Source organism: Fukomys damarensis, unplaced genomic scaffold, assembly GCF_012274545.1.
Source record: "Fukomys damarensis isolate Sample0158 unplaced genomic scaffold, DMR_v1.0_HiC HiC_scaffold_13, whole genome shotgun sequence".
Lineage (NCBI taxonomy): Eukaryota > Metazoa > Chordata > Mammalia > Rodentia > Bathyergidae > Fukomys > Fukomys damarensis.
In genome coordinates this window covers 24,412,642-24,431,005 of record NW_022900925.1, presented here as the reverse complement: position 1 = coordinate 24,431,005, position 18,364 = coordinate 24,412,642, and the positions used below count along the sequence as shown (strand labels likewise).

The 18,364-nt window shown below is 36.3% G+C and overlaps 1 protein-coding gene across 3 annotated transcripts in view; it reads left to right on the top strand.

The window, feature by feature from the left end:
• Usp32 (ubiquitin specific peptidase 32) overlaps positions 1–18,364 on the top strand; it is a 128,568-nt gene that overhangs the window by 80,003 nt on the left and 30,201 nt on the right. For 2 of the 3 annotated variants that reach the window (XM_010626765.3, XM_010626763.3), the window contains exons 12-15: positions 4,702–4,894; positions 6,772–6,947; positions 8,014–8,154; positions 13,158–13,317. In XM_010626765.3, the coding sequence (XP_010625067.1) occupies positions 4,702–4,894; positions 6,772–6,947; positions 8,014–8,154; positions 13,158–13,317 (670 nt within the window). The remainder of the gene's footprint in view (positions 1–4,701; positions 4,895–6,771; positions 6,948–8,013; positions 8,155–13,157; positions 13,318–18,364) is intronic. The other variant, XM_010626764.3, reaches the window with a different exon arrangement.

The window sequence follows — 18,364 nt, the reverse complement described above, 5'->3', positions numbered from 1 at the left end:
AAAAAAAAAAAAAAAAAAAAATGTGAGTTTGATCCCTGGTACTGAATAAAAGAAAAAAAAATTGTGTGTGTGAGTGTGTGTGTGGTGTGTGTTTGACTATTACTCGGCCATAAGAGTAAATTTGATTCATTTCTAGGAAAATGGATACAAGCTACTGAACTAAATCAGATACAGAAGGTTAAATATAGCATAATTTATGTTACATGAGAAACCCAAACTATAAACAACTTAAAAAGCAAAATGAAAGAAAGATGATAGAAAACAGGGAGGTAGACTTTGTGGTGATGGGAAGGGGATCTGAGAAAGAGGAGAAGACATGCTGGGAGAAGAGGAAAGAAAAATAATCAAGATGCACTATGTAGATGTGCCAGTTCCTAAGATGAATGTATTTATTGTATATCACAAAAATTACGAATAAAAAATTTTGTAAGTTCGAGCCCCGGTACCCCCCCAAAAAATTGTAAACTAAGAGATAACTCCTATCTGAATTTTGTTTTCCCCATCTCTAAAATGAAAATAATAGTAGTGACCTTTCTCAGAGCATGAGAATTAAATGAGGTGATATATGTTAAATGTTTTAGGGGGTTTTTTTGTTTGGTTGGTTTTGGTTTTTTTGTTTTTGGTACCAGGATCAAACTTGGGACCTTGTGCTTACGAGGCAGGCGTTGGCACCACTGAGCTAAATCCCCAGCCCCATGTTAAATGTTTTAGACAGTGTCTGGCACATAGTAAATACTAAATACAGGAAACATTCACTGTATGAGAAACTAGCATACTAAATAAAAATTGTTGTGAGCTTGGACACTTTATATGGGAGTCCTAGCCCTTGCCACTTTTTTATGACCTTGAACAAATTACTTCTACCATTACTGCCTCTAACCTTAAACTGACATACGAAGAGTGGGATCAGTTATATCTGTAAGTTAACGTATGTGAAGTACTTAGCTCACTAAGGTTAGAGGCAGTAACAGTGGTAGTAATAGCAGTAATTGTAAAAGCAGCAGTGGAGATTAGTTCTTTCTCCAGTACATATGGGAACTCTGACAAATTCCTTATTTTTTAAAATAGGATTTTTATCATGTTTACTGATTTGATTTTACTTTGGGCTTAGTCTGCCTACCTGAAACATCAATTAGCTTTAGTTAACTGTTTTCACAAGATGTTGTACTTGCTTCTATGAATTACTAATTGTTCTTGAGGGCAGGCTGTATGTCTTAAGATGCCTAATACCTAAATGGCAAGATCAAAGACCTAGGGAGCAGGAAGAATAAGCCATGCTTTCTTGGAATGCCTTACCCCAAATTTTCTGTGATTTACTTCAGCTTGGATATTTGATTTTTTTTTTCTCATGATATCTTGACAATCTTTTTCCTCTTTATTGAAGCAGCCTATTTTCATTCTATGTAGAATCTCCTATAAGAATTTAAATAAGGAGGAATGGTGAAATCTTTTTTATCATCATTGTAGTGGTTATGTTCTATCTCCCTGTTAAAATGCAGCAGCTATTATTTTTTGTGCACAGATTTTACTGTTTAGTGGTCATGTAACTAACTAGGGCTAAAAAGTTAAAAAAAAAATTTTGAGACAGGATATGGCTGTGTAGTTCAGGCTGGCTTTGAACTCACTATTGTAGTGCAGGCTGGCCTCGAACTTACGACGATCCTCCTGCCTCAGTCTCCTGAGTCCTGGGATTTCAGTTGTGCACCACCACACCTGGCTAAAATATACTTTAAAGCACCTGTCTTAAGTTTGCAAATGAAGGTCTCTGATGTTCTTGTAGGTTATAAAATTGCCTAAAACTGCATTATGTTAGTTACTTTATTATCCTGTGTAGAACTCTGGAGCTTAGTACTAGTAATATTTGCCTTAGTACTTTTTCTGTTTTCCCATACTGCCTTCCATTTTCCAAAACCAGTGTTTCAGGTTCCCAAAATATAAAATTTATATAACTCTTAGTTATTTAAGATTATTAATACTTTTAGCATGTATATGAGGGCCTATCATCAATAGAGAAAAAGATAAATCCTGGCTCATATTTTGGAACATATTAACATTCATACAACTAAGGGGAATTGTAAAATTTCCTAAGTAGAATTCTCATTGAAGTACCCCAAAACCCCTTTAGAAGTTGATGAGTAAGAAAAGGGGGAAATTTCTCACAATGGATAAAATCATCTAGAAACCTATCTTCCTGAAAACATAGTCTTTTAGGGTAATTTTGGATAGTTTCAGGCCCAGAAATCAATAAAAAATAAACAAAATACCTTGATTTTAGGAAAAAATTAAAAATTTTGAGATCAGTTAGACACACACAATGCAATCAAAAAGAGCCAGTGGCCTCATATAACCATGACTGGCTTGCTCAACACATAGGCAGAACATAGTGATAAGATTAGTTGAATGAATAGCTAGCTGTTTCACAGAAAGCCAAGAATAGAAGGAATAAGAAAACAGTAAAAGGTAGGGTGGGGAGAGTGTAGATGTAGCTCAAAGGTGCCATGTCTGCCTAGCAAGCAAAAGGTCCTGAGTTTAATCCCTGATATTGAAGAAGAAGAAGAGGAAGAGGAAAAGGAAGAAAAAAAGGAGGAGGGAGAAAAAGAAAGGATCCTGAATGGTAGTGACAGTTTCAGGCAGAAGTCACTCAGGGAAAATAATTCCTATAATAGAAAAGAAAGCCAAAGATGGAGAGTTTGGAACATGAGGAAAGAAGTGAAGAAAAGCCCATATTCTCCAGTTCTAAAGGGTATTACTTATTGATCCTGTTAAAGCAAAGAATCTATAATTTCTGGGGACAGACTGTAGCCTCAAAGACTATTATAGTCCTGTTACTAAATTATAAAATTCATCCTAACAAATTAATGCCTGATGATATTTTTATTATTCTCTTTGCTGACCGGTAATACCTATAAATCTGAGCTGTTCAGAAATATTACAGGCATTATTTCCTGTAAATTCAGAAACATAGGCGTGTTGGTTTCTTCCCACATACTCTTAACTGCTAGTCTTTGCTTTTCAGACTTTATAGTCTCCTGATTTTTCCTTGCCTCTCTGACCATGAGTGAAACTCTCCCTACTTAGAAATTTGTTTTTCTGAAAATTGACCCAAAAGGCAGGAAAAAGAAGATAAATCCTTTGATATTTAATAGTCAAAAAAAGCAAAGAGGGGGATAGTGCTATGAGAATAAGTATCTGTAAATGTTCTAAAGAGAGAGATCAGAGTATTTGTGACAGAAGGTAAATAGAAGGACTGAAAGGATTAACCAGCAAATCAAGATCCCACAGTAGCAGAGAAGATAGGGAGTCCCATAGAGAATTTAGTGACATTTCATAAACTCTCACGTGAATTATTCTAGATAAAACTGATCAGTTGGGCTGGTGATGTAACTCAGTGGTAGAACACTTCATCTAACATGTGAGGCCCTGTGTTCAATTGCAAGCACTGCAAGTAAAAAAAAAAAATTATTCATGAGCTAGGCATGGTAGCATACACTTATAATCCCGGCACTCTGGAAAGCTAAGGCAGGATGGTCACAAGTTGAAGCCTGGCCAGCCTGTGTAATTTAGAGACTTGGTGAGATGCTGTCTCAAAAAATAAAAAAGACTGTGATGTAGCTTAGTGCAAAGGCCCTGGGCCCCTCTGTACTGGGGTAGGGGGCAAACAAAAGAAAAAAGGTCAATGAATGTGGGTCTTGAAGGTACTGCTTATAAAATAACTGAAGCCTAACTAAGCAACGTATTTAAAATACAAACTCCCAGTCGTGGCATATCAATAATATAGTTGAAGCTTTAAGGCTATTAAAGCATCACTAATTTTAACCAATACCGGGAGACATTGATCAGCATTTTATTAGCTAATTTCTCCTTTGTTCCTTAAACCAGGGAGATACTTTCAATCTGTGGATCTTCTGACAGTCAGCTCTGAAGGAATTCCAATGCCTTTAATTAAGAGTGCCAGAGCCTTCGTGGCACACATGTGTTATCCTGGCACTCTGGGATGGTGAGGCAGTAGGATTACAGCTTCAAACCCAGTCTGGATGACTTTCCATATTTTCTCTATTTTTCTACAGTGACCTTATAATCTTACTAAAAATGGAATATTATTCAATTCTTTAATATCGTAAAAGAATCCATAAATGTTTTGCTAAAAAAAATCCAACAGAAAATGTATTAGGTGGCACAGAGCCCTTCATAATCTCTCCCAACCTCTCTACTTTATCTGTGTGTGTATTTTCTCATTCTGCCCCTTTAAAGAGATTAAAATTTACATAATAAATATTTTTAAATGTAGCTAGCTCCAGGACGATTAGAGAATGAGAAATAATAGATAATTGTTAAAGGTGGTGTTTTGTTTTGTTTTGTTTTGAGGGGATTGAACCTATGGTACCTTTGCACTGTGTTATATTCCCAGGCCTTTTTTATTTTTTGTTTTGCGATGGGACAGATTCTCACTAAGTTACCAAGTTTGCTCAGGCTGGGCTTGAACTTTTGTCTCAGCCTCCCAGGGTGCTAGGATTGCACCACACCCAGCTTCATTTTCGGGGTGGGGATACTGGGGATCAAACTCAGGACCTTCCACTTTCGAGGCAGGTGGGGGCACCACTGAGCTAAATCCCTGCTGCTGCCCCCCCCACTTCATTTTTTGAAGGTTATCCTGGTAATCAGATTATTAAATTTTACTTCTTACTCTTTCTGTGATTTTAGGGTGCCAACCCTGTTATAATTGAGCCATCATCTGTTCTGAATGGAGGAAAATTTTCATTTGGAACAGCAGTATATTCCATGGAGCAGGGTGAAGATAGAAATGGAGGCAACTTCAGTTATGTGAATACCACAGAAGAGAAATTTTCAGACAACATTTCTACTGCATCTGAAGCTTCAGAAACTGCTGGCAGTGGTAAATATGACTTGGTATCCGTGAGGTTTAGTCAGGGTTTAGGTCTTGAGTCTACTCTGGTAAATGATGGGATGGATAGAGTATTCAGCTACAGGCTTTGCTTCACAGAAATAAGTTGAAATAAAATGATCGATTATAAGATTCTTGAATTATTAATAGCTTTCCAAATTAAAAACTTTTTTCTATATTATATTTTATCAGTTTCCCTATGAAAATGTTTTTACTATTTACAATACTCATGCCGTCTCTCTTCATACTGCTTTTGTTTTTGTTTTTTGGCACCGGGGATTGAACCAGGGCCCTTGCACTTGTGAGGCAGGTGGCAGAACCGCTGAGCCAAATCCCTGGCCTCTGTTCATATTGCTGCCACATCTGTTTTGTCAGTGAACTTAGATGTATTGAGACAATTTTTGAAAAACTAATATTTTCCAGTTCCACAACTCTTTAACCATAACATGTCTTCATTGGATTATATGACTCCTCAAATCAAATTCTCTGGATACTTTAGGCGAGAATTTAAGGATTATTTTTATTAAAATAGCGTGAATTCACATTGCTTTCCATAATTCTCTTCTGTCCTTTGTTCTTACCTAAAACTTAGTCATTCTGTGTTCTTGAGGAAGATTATTCCCATGACCCAATTGAATTGAGATGACCTCTTTATTTTGTTGATAAAGTAGTAGGACCCTCAGCATTACCCTGTTATTTCTTCCTTGACATTTTCTGTTTTCTTTTAGTTGAGTAAGTAAATTGGCACAGAGCCTTCCCTGCAGAGCTCTTTGTAGAGTATACTGTTGCTGTTTTCTGATATTAGTGGGAACAGCCTTCCTAGAAGTATTCTGATACTCCTCTCTTCTCTCTCCCTCATTTCTTCCCTCACTCTCCCTTTCTTTCCTTTTTTCGTGTGGTTTTTGGGATTGAACACAGGGCCTTGTGCCTGATAGGTGCTCACTCTACCATTGAGCAATACCCCAGCCCCAGACAGGAGTATTTCTTAGCCCAGTGTAAGGATCTGTTAGGTATGTGTTCACTATATAACTGTGTAAACCACAAGCTAAGCAGTAACCCAGGTAGAGTGTTACAAAGTGATTCATGATTAGACATTTACCCAATGTTAAGAGTTGAAATATCTTAGCTGAGTTTGGTGGCACCTGTAATCCTGTAATCCCAGCACTCGGGAGGCTGAGGCAAGAGGATCGCTGTGAGTTCGAGACCAGCCTGGGCTACATAGTGAGTTCCAGGTCAGTCTCAACTACATAGTGAGACCCTGTCTCAAAAAATAAATAGATAGATAGATAGATAGATAGATAGATAGATAGATAGATAGATGGAATATCTTAAAATTCTGTGAAGTTGGAAGCTCTGTCATCATTAATCATTTTTCTGCATATATTTTCCTATTGTAAAGGTCTTGCCTTCTTTTCAAAATGGATGTAGTTTTAGTATTCTATTTTCTTTTCTTTAGCTTAGAAACTACCTATTGCTATTGTCTATCTAGAGTATTTGGAATATGTGTGCAGGTAAAAGAACTAAGGGAGACTATGCAAAAGCCCAGCTACATAGCTGTACCTCATTTCTTCCTTTCAGAGGTCATGAAATTCTTACCATGAGCTATTAGATTGTCAGAGAAGGTAGCCAAATATTCATTGGTACCAATTTTTTAAGTTTTTATTTTACTTACTACTATATTTTCTATTGTTCAGAAATGAATATATCTATACTTGTCTTCTGCATGTTTATCAGAATCTAGAACTATGCTAACTTGCCAACAGAATAATAGCATTAACCTAATACATGAACATTTCAGTTCATGTCTTCAAGCCTATTTATGTATGATAACTAAAAATAAAAGATTACATGCTTTTTTCCCCATACAGGGTTTTTGTATTCTGGTACACCTGGGGCAGATATATGCTTCGCTCGACAGCATAACACTTCTGACAATAACAACCAATGTTTGCTAGGAGCCAATGGGAATATTCTATTGCACCTTAATCCTCAGAAGCCAGGAGCTATTGATAACCAGCCATTAGTAACTCAAGAACCAGTAAAGGTAGGTAATTTGACATCTAATTGTAAAATGGTTCAATACCAACTTGCTAATAATTTCACTGTATGGATTTTAACACATAGTAGAACATTGTGGTTAATTTAAATTAACCTGTTGTAGATGGAAATCTTTTTATATAGTATATATCTGTGAGAATATTCTGTGATTTAATACTTGCATTAACACTGGGCCTAGTGGTGCACACCTCTGATCTAAGCACTCAGGCAGGCTAACCACAAGTTTGAGCCCAACCTGGACATCTTAGCAACCCTGTGTCAAAATAAACAAAGGACTAAAGATGGAACTCACTGCATACCAACACCCTAATTTCTGTCTCTAGTACCACAGGAAAATAAAATAAAACCTCACATTGAAGTTGTGTAGTGAATCCTGGTGATCTTTTTTTTTTTTTTTTTTTTTTTAACCTGGTGATTTTTTTTTTTTTTTTTTTTTTTCTATTTGGTTTCTTGAGACAGTGTCTTGCATGTAGTCCAGGCTGTCCTCAAACTCACAGAGATTCTCCTCCTTGAGCCTCCTGAGTGCTTGAATTACAGGTGTGCACCACCATGTCCTGCTTATACTGTTATTGTTCAGTTCTTAGGATACCTACCGTGAAAATGTTGTTTCACATATGGAAAATGCTTTTCCAAGATGGTAGCACTTATCATTTGAAAAAATCTGTGAAAATTTGTCTTACTATTCTCAAATGCTTCAGTGACTATTCCAAATGATTTGCCCTGATCTTGTTTTCATCTTGCTTTGTTTTTTTAGTACCAGGAATCAAACCCAGGGCCTTGCACTTGCTAGGCAGGCACTGCACTGCTGAGCTATAACCCCAGTCCTGATTTTCCTTGAATATACTTTCTTTTTATCCTTTCAAGACAGAGTCTCTATGTAGATCAGACTGGATTTGAATCTTAAGTTCCCTTTCTTAAATGGATTATTTAGGCGGGACACCCTCTTAGGTGTCATGTGACATTGACATATGTATTTGTTCTCCTATGTCTGAGTTTTATTAATACAATATTGAGACTATAGTATTAAAAATTAACATTTTATTCTTTCTAAGGCTACATCATTAACTCTAGAAGGAGGACGATTAAAACGAACTCCACAGCTAATCCATGGGAGAGATTATGAAATGGTCCCAGAACCTGTATGGAGAGCACTTTATCATTGGTATGGAGCAAACCTGGCACTGCCCCGACCAGTAAGTACAGTAAATAGTGCATTATGTAAAGACTGGTCATAGAAGGGTTTTTTTTTTTATTACTTTTCTATGTGAATCTCACTACCCTCAAATTATTTCCTACCCTGTAATAGCACAGTATGCAAAACACTGTACGTAGTAGTTGAACAAGTAGTTTTTGGTTCCTTCATATTCATTCATTTTAATATTTAATAAGTACTATATTAGGTACTAACCATATATTGGTATGTCTGTGGAATTGAGTAGATAACATGGAGTAGAAAAATAGTCACTGGACTAAATAAAATTAAGGAATTTTGAGATTAGGCTGTTTAAAAAGCTAATGCGGGCATGATATCATCTAAAGTAATATAGATCTTAGGCTTGAGATGAAGGAAGACAGAAGGCCAGTTCAAAAAGTTCAGTAAGGGGCCGGGGATTTAGCTCCGTGGTTCTGGCGCATGCTTCGCAAGTGCAAGGACCCGAATTCTATCCCTGGTATCAAAAAAAAAACAAAAAGGGGGGCCAGAGATTTAGCTCAGTGGTGCCACCGCCTGCCTCACAAGTGCACGGTCCTGAGTTCAATCCTGGTACCAAAAAAAAAAAATTATCCAGAATTTTGGGCCGGGTATTTAACTTGGTGGTTCTGCACCTGCCTGGAAAGTACAAGGACCCAAGTTCAATCCCCGGTACCAAAAAAAACAAAGAACTTTCCAAAAAGTCCAGTAAGTGGTCTAGAAATTATTTCTGAAATCACTGTTCTCATTAATTACATGGACATCCAGTTAGGAATTGGTTTCTCCATAGCTTTTTATGGATTTTTGTGGCTCATCTTTAAAGAAGGGGCCACATAGAAGATCACAGTATATAATAGGGATTCAAAGCAGTGATTTGGAATAAAATGCTCTAAAATAATTGAAAGGATTTGGAATACATAACATTAAATATTGAAAAGTTACCTATATAGCATCATTTATTGTGTTTATATAGTAAACAGTAGGAATCATTACCCTGGACTCTGCATGTTACATTATCAGTGCAGTAAAATACCTTATAACAAGGTGTTTTGTTCTTTGGTATATCAAGAAACACTCTTGGGCGTGAGTTCGATCCCCAGTACCAAAAAAGATTTTTAAAAGAAAAAAGTTACTTTAAAAATGGTATAATTAAAACAGCTATGGTGGTGCATGCCTGTAATCCCAGCACTCGGGAGGCTGAGGCAGGAGGATCGCTGTGAATTCGAGACCAGCCTGAGCTACATAGTGAGTTCCAGGTCAGTCTCAACTATGTAGTGAGACCCTGTCTCAAAAAACCAAAAAAAAATGTGGTATAATTAGCTGACTGTGGTGGTGCACTCCTGTAATCCTACCACCCGGGAGGCTGAGGTACAGGAATCACCATGAGTTCAAGGCCAACCTGGGCTACATAGTGAGTTCAAACCCATCCTGGGCTACATAACAAGATCCTGTCTCAAACAAACCAAACACAAATACATACACATGCACCCACATAGATGTAATTTATGCAAGTATGAAGGTGAAATAATTTTTAAACCTTCATGTAGCAAATTTTAGAGCTAATATTTTACATATTTTTAAAGCAGTTTTTCCTGGAATCAGACGAATTCATCATATCCAGAGATGAAAAAATATTACAAAGTCAGTAAATCTTTTCATTCAGTAAAATTATGACTTAAACTATTTATCAGATGTCAGTGTAAGAAACCATCTTTCTGAAGGCCTTGTAAATATTCATGTAATAATTAAAATGATGTCCATAGAAGCAACAGTTAACATGTACTAAGAATCATTTACTATGAATCAGATGGTATGCTAAACATATGCATTATTTAGTACTCAAAACATTTTATGAGTGTTTTTCTTCTTTTGTGAATGGGTCTTTATACTGAGATATATCACCAGTCTATTTTTTAGTTTTTATTTTGAGACAAGTTCTTCTAAATTACGCCCCCTGGGTTCAAAGTTGCTATCCTCCTGCCTCAGTCTCCCAGAATGCTGGGATTACAGGCGTGCACCACCAAGCCCACTTTAAGGGGTTTTGTTTTGTTTTGTTTTGTTTTGTGTTTTTGGTACCAAGGATCAAACTTGGGCCCTTGCACTAGCAAGGCAGGCTGCAGCACCACTGAGCTAAATCCCCAGCTAAAGTAACTTTATTTTGGGCCCAGGATTTAGCTCAGTAGTGCCGCTGCCTGCCTTGCAAGTACAAGGTCCTGAGTTTGATCCCCAGTACCAAAAAAATGTTTTTGAAATAAAGTAACTTTATTTTATCTACCCATGTGATACATATCAGTGATAACATTTTAAAGGCAGTATAAAGGGAAAAAAGAAAGTAAAACTCCTGTTATATCTTGTGACCTAGAGATTACTGTTAACATTTTGGTGTACATCTTCCAAATATTCCCTCTGCACCCACTATTACATAGATGTCTTTATGTGGATAACTATGAAAGAGGATCAGATTATACTTGATGATGTATTATGATCTTCTGTTTTTAATCTCACATGTATACTGTGGATAGCTTCATAGGTTAATCAATTCAGGTCTATATCATCATCTTTAATAATTACATATTGTTCCTTTATAAATGTTTCATATATGCCCGTATGCACCTGTACATAAATTGCAGTTTACTAGCCAATCACCTACTGTTGGAAATTGTGTTTACTTCTAGCTTTAAATTGTTTAAAGCAATTTTCTGTTCAATATTCTCTTTCCAGACAGGTAATGATCTCTTTAAGGTAAATTCCTATCAATGGAATTGCTACATCAGAAGATATATTTTGCTACATATTATTACCTTCTGGAAAGATTACACCTTAATTAGTTTTTAGATGAAGGGATTATATTGCATCTGTTGTTCGCTGAGAGATATTTTTTTTGAGAGAGATAATGAAGTTAACAAATTCATACACAACAATTAGAATGTAAATGAATAGGTATATATATACATATATATATATATATATATATACATATACATATACGTATACATATGGGTGTGCCTATATTTATGAGAATCTCTTCAAAATGTAATTTCATCACAAAAATATCCCTCCTTAATCTTGGGGGAAAAAATATATATTATAAAACCTACTTGATTATCAATTAATATTCTGCCAGAGAGGTTTTTTTTGTTGTTGTTATGTCATTGTTTCATTGAGACAGGTCTCGCTGTGAAGTTCAGACTTGCCTTGAACTCACTATGTAGCCCAGTCTGCCCTTTAACCATCCTCCTGCTTCAGCCTCCCAAGTGGTGGGATTATAGACATGTGCCACCACACATGGCTGGCAGAATTGTTTTTCTGCAGTCTTAAAAGCTGTAGTTGCCAAATTATTATGCTTTTCGAAAATCTTGCTTAAAGTGAGATCATAAGCAGTTGCAATTGGCTTTGCAGCGGTCAAAACCTAAGAAAGACAGACAGGTTTTATTTCTTCCAGTAATCTTAAACAGTAGTGTCAGGGAGAGCTCCTTTTATCACTTGCTATTTAAATACAAGTTGAAAAGCTCCCAAATGGAGTCTTTCAACTTTCAATACTGTAGCATATCAGTACACAAGGAGGACTTTTAAAGGTGAAGCCTGACCACCTCAGATTGTTAACAATTGTGTAGGATTTTCTGTTTTGAGGAATTTTGAGTGTTAACCATTCTGTCCTGTTAGAATATAAACTGATAATGTGCTAATTTAAAAACCGTTAACTATATTTTGATATGAATGTTTTCCTGGGTTTGTGAGACTAATAAGCAGGGTTATTTGGAAGGAGCATCTATGGACCCTTAAATTACAACCGGTCTGACCAGAATTTTGATTTTTAACTTATAAACACAGTCTTGAGTTACAACCTGAATGCCGGCCACTTGTGCTTCCAGATGATCCCAGATACAGATTCAACCCTTAAAAGAGTTTTGGAAGAAACATTACAACATCCTTTCCTGTGTGGGGTTCGTGTGTGAGAAATCCTAGGCCAGTGTCTCTCTAACGACACTGAAATCTGCCTGGAAGAAAGTATGGCCTAAAATTATGCAAGAGAGAGATTTTGAAGGCTGTGTAGAGGAGCCAGAGGCTTCAGTTGACCAACTTGAGTTACAACCAGCCCTCACGAATGAACTGAGTTCATATGTCAAGGGCCTGCTGTACTTAAAAATCTTGTTGCAACTCTGTGAAACCTCAGTCTTACACAACCACTTTTGCTGTTTTAATCACAGAGAAAAATCAAAAGATAGTAAATTTTTTATGAATACAGTTTTATCCTCACTACTAATACAAAAAATAAAACTTATTTTCAATGCAGATTTACAATGCTCCTTCTGTGTATTAATGAAGTAGAGATGCTTTTAAATGATAGCAGTAGTAAGATTTTGTAAGAGTTAATACACTCATTCATTACTAGGAATAGTGTAAATTGCCAGACTTTGGGCTGCAGCAAGATTATGTAAATGATAATGACCTGAATACTTCCATAGGTTTTGGCTTGTAACTCCATCTCTATAATTTGTCCTTAATAACTTAAGCCATTTATATACAGCACATGAAATATGTGAAAGAGTTACAATGTGAGAGTGGTAAGTCACAGATACTATTTAAAGCCCCCCCCCATTTAATTTTGTTATTTTTAAATGAGGGAGAAAATACCCGAGGAGTTCTAATTTTGGAAAATGAGTTTAGGGGCGGAAGCCTAGGGGTATTTAAACTTATATAACTTAAACATATAGAGATTTCAGTAATTTTATGAAATATAGGCGGTTAACTTGTTAAACAATTTAGTTTAAAGATAAACCTCAGAAATTGGATTTAAAATGCCAAGTTTTGGCCAGGCATGGTGGTGCATGCCTGTAATCCCACTGCCTGGGAGGCTGAGGCAGGAGCCCTGGGCTACATAGTTCAAAACCAGCCTAGACTACGTAGCGAGACCCTGTCTCAAAAAACAAAACAAAACAAAAGCCCAAAATGCCAAGTTTTGTTTTTTCTTTTAGAGCAATTGCTTTTTATCATTTCTAATAACAGGTGATCAAGAATAGCAAAACAGACATCCCAGAGCTGGAATTATTTCCTCGGTATCTTCTCTTCCTGAGACAGCAGCCTGCAACTCGGACACAGCAATCTAACATCTGGGTGAATATGGGTATGATGAGCCTGAGAATGTTTCCTCAGCATTTACCAAGAGGTAACAAGAATGCAGCAAGAATACCATCTGTTCCTTAAAATAAAGAAAAAATGAAAACCAAGTTGCTCAAAATCTGGTGCCACTATTCTAGCTTGCATTCTCATCTGCTTTTTTACAGAATCAAAAGTCATTTGTGGGGCTTAAATCTGTGGTCATGCACAAGTCTGGGTAGAGGCAAAATCCCAGTAGCAAACTGAAAAAAGGGTTGTTTTCTTTTTCTAGTATGTAAACTTATGCAAATAAGTAGAAATGTGTTTCACATACTTTCTTTGAGATAAACTATTGTTCATTGTTGCCAGACTTAAATTGTAATTTATCAGTCATTGAATAGTCTTTTCAATTCCATTAAAATTTACAAACATTCCTTTGGCTTTTTTTTCTCCCCACAAAATGTGATGTATCATGTTAGATCTCAAAATGCTTTATAGAGTCATAAAATACAGAGCAGATATATAATTTTGAAAATTAAAGCTATACATTTGCTTTGAAAAATGCCGATCCTGCCCCCCAAAAAGAACAAGGAAAAAACAGATCAAACTGAGGTCCTTGTGCTTGCAAGGCAGGCGGCCAAACCACTGAGCTAAATCCTCGGCCCCCCCAAATTTTTTTTTTATTGATGAGCAGTACTTATTTTGTGCTTTCTTGCATTTACTTGAAGTTACTCTTTAGCTGTAAAGAAATAATGAGACCATCCATTTACAAAGTCCCAGACGTTTTGTTAACAATGTTATATTCCTTAGTATGCAAGGGCTACTTATAAACCACTAACTCTGTATCAATATCTAAATTTAAGCAATGTTAGTTTTGTTTTGTTTTTTTGTGGTACCAGGGATTTAACTCAGGTCCTTGTTGCGCTTGCGAGGCAGGCCACCGAACTGCTGAGCTAAATCCCCGGCCCCTTGAGCAATGTTAGTTTTATGTCTTCCTTAAAAGATCATATTCAGGGCTGGGGATTTAGCTCAGTGGCACCACAACTGCCTTGTAAGTGCAAGGTCCTGAGTTTGATTCCCAGTACCAAAAAAAACAAAAAACAAACATTATATTCGGATTACATATTGTTTGGTAAGAATCACAGCAAAACAGTGCCCTCTACCTAACCAAGCTTTGTCTTTGCGGAAAACAATAAAATCAAAGAGAAGTGAAATAAAATCTCCATGATTTAAAATCTCTGTGATTGCCTTTGTATTAGCCTTGCTTCCATGGCTATCTTTGAAAGATAACATAAGAGACAGAATGCATTGCTACACTTCTAGTAAGTATTTATAATGCTTGTGCTGATCCTAGATTTTTGCTGCTTTGGTAAATTACCCTCATTTTGTTGGTGCTATTCAAAAATACAAAATTACGTACAGTAAGTGGCTGCCTACTCAATGAGCTATGCTATACAAATCATCTTGAACCAAAGTAAATTTTCTTAACTGTGGCATAGGACAAAAGAGATTGATTTGGACAGTATATTTGCATATGCTTCTGAATCCTAAACCTAGGTAGTTCTGATTCTCCAAATTTGTTTTTAATTTGAAATTTTGTTCCTCACTAATTAATTAGCTGTGAAATCAATCATTAATCATTTTGAATTTATAAAAATATGCTTTCTTGCTGTAATCTTATAACTAATCCTCTGATGTACGTTTGGAGAAATTTGCTCTTTCTTCTTTTAGGGATTGTCCTTTGCTCAGTGATAAAGATTTGCTGTAAATGATTTGCTTTGCTGTATTTAAAAATTGATCATGGTTGAGTTTTGTTCTGCCATAATATAATGTTCATATTTCTCAAGTACTTGGTTTATTATACCTGTTTTCTAGACTCTTTTATTCCTTTTAAAGTAATAGGTATATGCAACCCTTGCCATCAGTTATAAAGACTTAAATATAGTCTTTTCTATAGACAAGGATATGGAAAACATTTTCTTTCTTTCTTTTTTTTTGAAAACATTTTCTTAAATTTTTTTCAGCCTACCTTAGGTGAGTGAATTCTTCTTGGAAGGTCTAAAAAAGCAATGGAAACTGATTGTGGTAACATGCTCCTATAGTCACAGTTACGGAGGTGGGGGGATGAAAAGAGTGGAATATTCAAGGACAGCCTGGACAATTTAGCAAGACCTTGTCTCAAAATAAAAAAAATATAAGAAGCTGGAGATGTAGCTTAGTAGTAGAATATCCTTGCATTTAATCTCCAGTACCATGAATGAAGGATAAATGAATGAATACATACTTAATGCATACATGCATAATGCATTCATGCATAAATATAATGCCATTATTTTTCTTAACTTCGCTTGGTAGGTGAATATTTACTAAGAAGCATAGTTAATGGGAGGAATAAAGCTAAATCACTACTGAATGGTAGAAAATAACTTGGAATGTATACTTGAACCCTAGAGAAATTATATTGATATATTAATTTATATATTAATTTATATATTTTTTATATTTCTGTTTGGGGTTGCTCAATAAAATATATCTTCCCACAGGCAGAGATGCCCATTTTATTTTTAAAGGCTCCTTAATGAATTTTACTTATTAGATAAAAGTGTGTTTTGAATGTTTTTGGTTGTTTGCTATTTTATATTACTGGGGATTGAACCCAGGGCTTTTGCACTGAGCTACATCTCCAGCCCTTTATTTTTAAATTTTGAAACAGAGTGCCGGGCATGTTGGCACACTCCTGTAATCCCAGCATTTGGGAGGATGAGGCAGAAGGATCACTGTGAGTTCGAGACCAGCCTGGGCTACATAGTGAGTTCCAGGTCAGTCTCACTACATAGTGAGACCCTGTCTCAAAAAAACCAAAAAAAAATTTTTTTTTTGAGACAGTCTTTAATTTTGAGTCATTTAGTTCCTCTGGCTGGGCTCAAACTTGCAATCCTCTCGCCTTTCCCTCCTAGAGTGCTTGAATTACAGGCATGTGCCACGCACCCAGCTTGGTTTTTGTTGTTTTTAAGAAGTGACTTTTTTGTTTTGTTTTGTTTTTGTTTTGTTTGTTTGTTTTTTTTGTTCTATAGCTTTTTTCTGAGTTTTTGCTTAAATAGCTAACCAGAAAGCCTGGTGTAGTGTCATACACATTGTAATCCTACCACTCTGGAGGCTGAGGTAGGAGGATCGCCATGAGTTCAAAGCCAGCCTGAGCAACATAGTCAGACCCCCATTCCCATTATCCAGGATATTGGCAAATTTTCTTTTTAAACAACTTGTCTTTGATTTTCATAATTTCTTTATTTTCACCCCCTTTTTCCTTCTCTTTCAAAGTATGTAATTAGACTTAATATAGTCTTCCTTCACTCTTTTGTCCATGGATTCCTCATCCGCAAATTTAGCTAATCTCAAATTTGAAGTAATTCAGGAAAAGAAGTATCTGTACTGAACATGTACATACTTTTTTCCCCTGTCATTATTCCCTAAAAAATACAGGTTATGGCCAGGGATATACCTCAGCAGCACAGTACCTGCCTGGCAAGCATGAGGCCCTGAGTACAGTTTCCAGTACCAGAAAAAAACAAACAAACAAAAAAAAAACAGAGTAACAATTATTTATATAGCATTTGTGTTGCATTAGGTATTATAAGTAATCTAGAGACAATTAAAAATATATGGGAGGATATAGATGGATTATATGTAAATACTGTACCATTTTGTATAAAAGAACTTGAACATGGTATCCTGGGGGCGGTGAACAGTTCCAAGTTGATTTTTCTCTGTGATTAAAACATCAAAAGTGGTTGTGTAAGACTGAGGTTTCACAGAGTTGCAACAAGATTTTTAAGTACAGTAGGCCCTTGACATGAACTCATTTCATTCGTGAGGGCTGGTTGTAACTCAAGTTGGTCAACTGAAGCCTCTACACAGGCAACTGAAGGCTCCTCTCCACAGCCTTCAAAATCTCTCTCTTGCATAATTTTAGGCCACACTTTCTTCCAGGCAGATTTCAGTGTCCTTAGAGAGACACTGGCCCAGGATTTCTCACACAGGAACCCCACACAGGAAAGGATGTTGTAATGTTTCTTCCAAAACTCTTTTAAGGGTTGAATCTGTATCTGAGACCATCTGGAAGCACAAGTGGCCAGCATTCAGGTCATAACTCAAGACTATGTTTGTAAATTAAAAATCAAAATTATGGCTGGGCGTGGTGGCGCACGCCTGTAATCCCAGCCCTTGGGAGGCTGGGGCAGGAGGATCACTGTGAGTTTTAAGACTAGCCTGTGGCTACACAGTGAGTTCCAGAGCAGTCTGAACTACATTACTGAGACCCTGTCTCAAAAAACCAAAAGAAAAAAAAATAAAAATTGTGGTCATGACCCAAGTTGTTTGTACGTCAGACTGATTGTAACTCAAGGGTCCATTGTAGCTCCTTCCAAATACCCTGCTTATTAACCCCACGAATACAGGACAACATTCATATCAAAATATAGTTAATGGTTTTTAAATTAGCACATTATCAGTTTTGTATTGTATCTTTTCAGGAATGTAGTCATCTCTGCTGTTGTTTTATTGTACAGGCAGGCTATATGACTTTTTCCTCCACTTTTCAACGGGAGATGTTTATTTGTTTGGTCAGGGAAAGCTTCTTGGATTCATTTTTAAATTGTTTGACCATGTATAATCTAAACTTATTTGGAATTTTAAGTAAAAAAATTTTTTTTCTGTATAACTGTATATCAGTGTGCCAGGTAATTGGGCACTTAAGGACTAAAAGTAGTAGGATTAATAATTCAGAGACAGTTTATTTTAAGAAAGTAGATTAGGTAAATCTATTTATCTGTGGAATTCAAATCCAGTCCTATTTTTTCTTCCCCACTCTTAAACTGCATTTTATTTATTGTGCTGTCATGATCCAGCTGAGGGCAGCCATGTAGCCATGTACCAATGACATTTGCTAGCATGTTCCCTTTTTTTTTTTTTTTTTTTGTATCGGGAGTCAAACTCGGGGCCTCAAGTTTGCCAGGCAGTCCCACTCTTATTGGTATCCAAATATTGTCAGTTATTTGGGCCTCTCTTATTATTGTTCTGTTTTCAAAGTTGAGAGCTTAAAACACTTAGGTCTTCTTTCT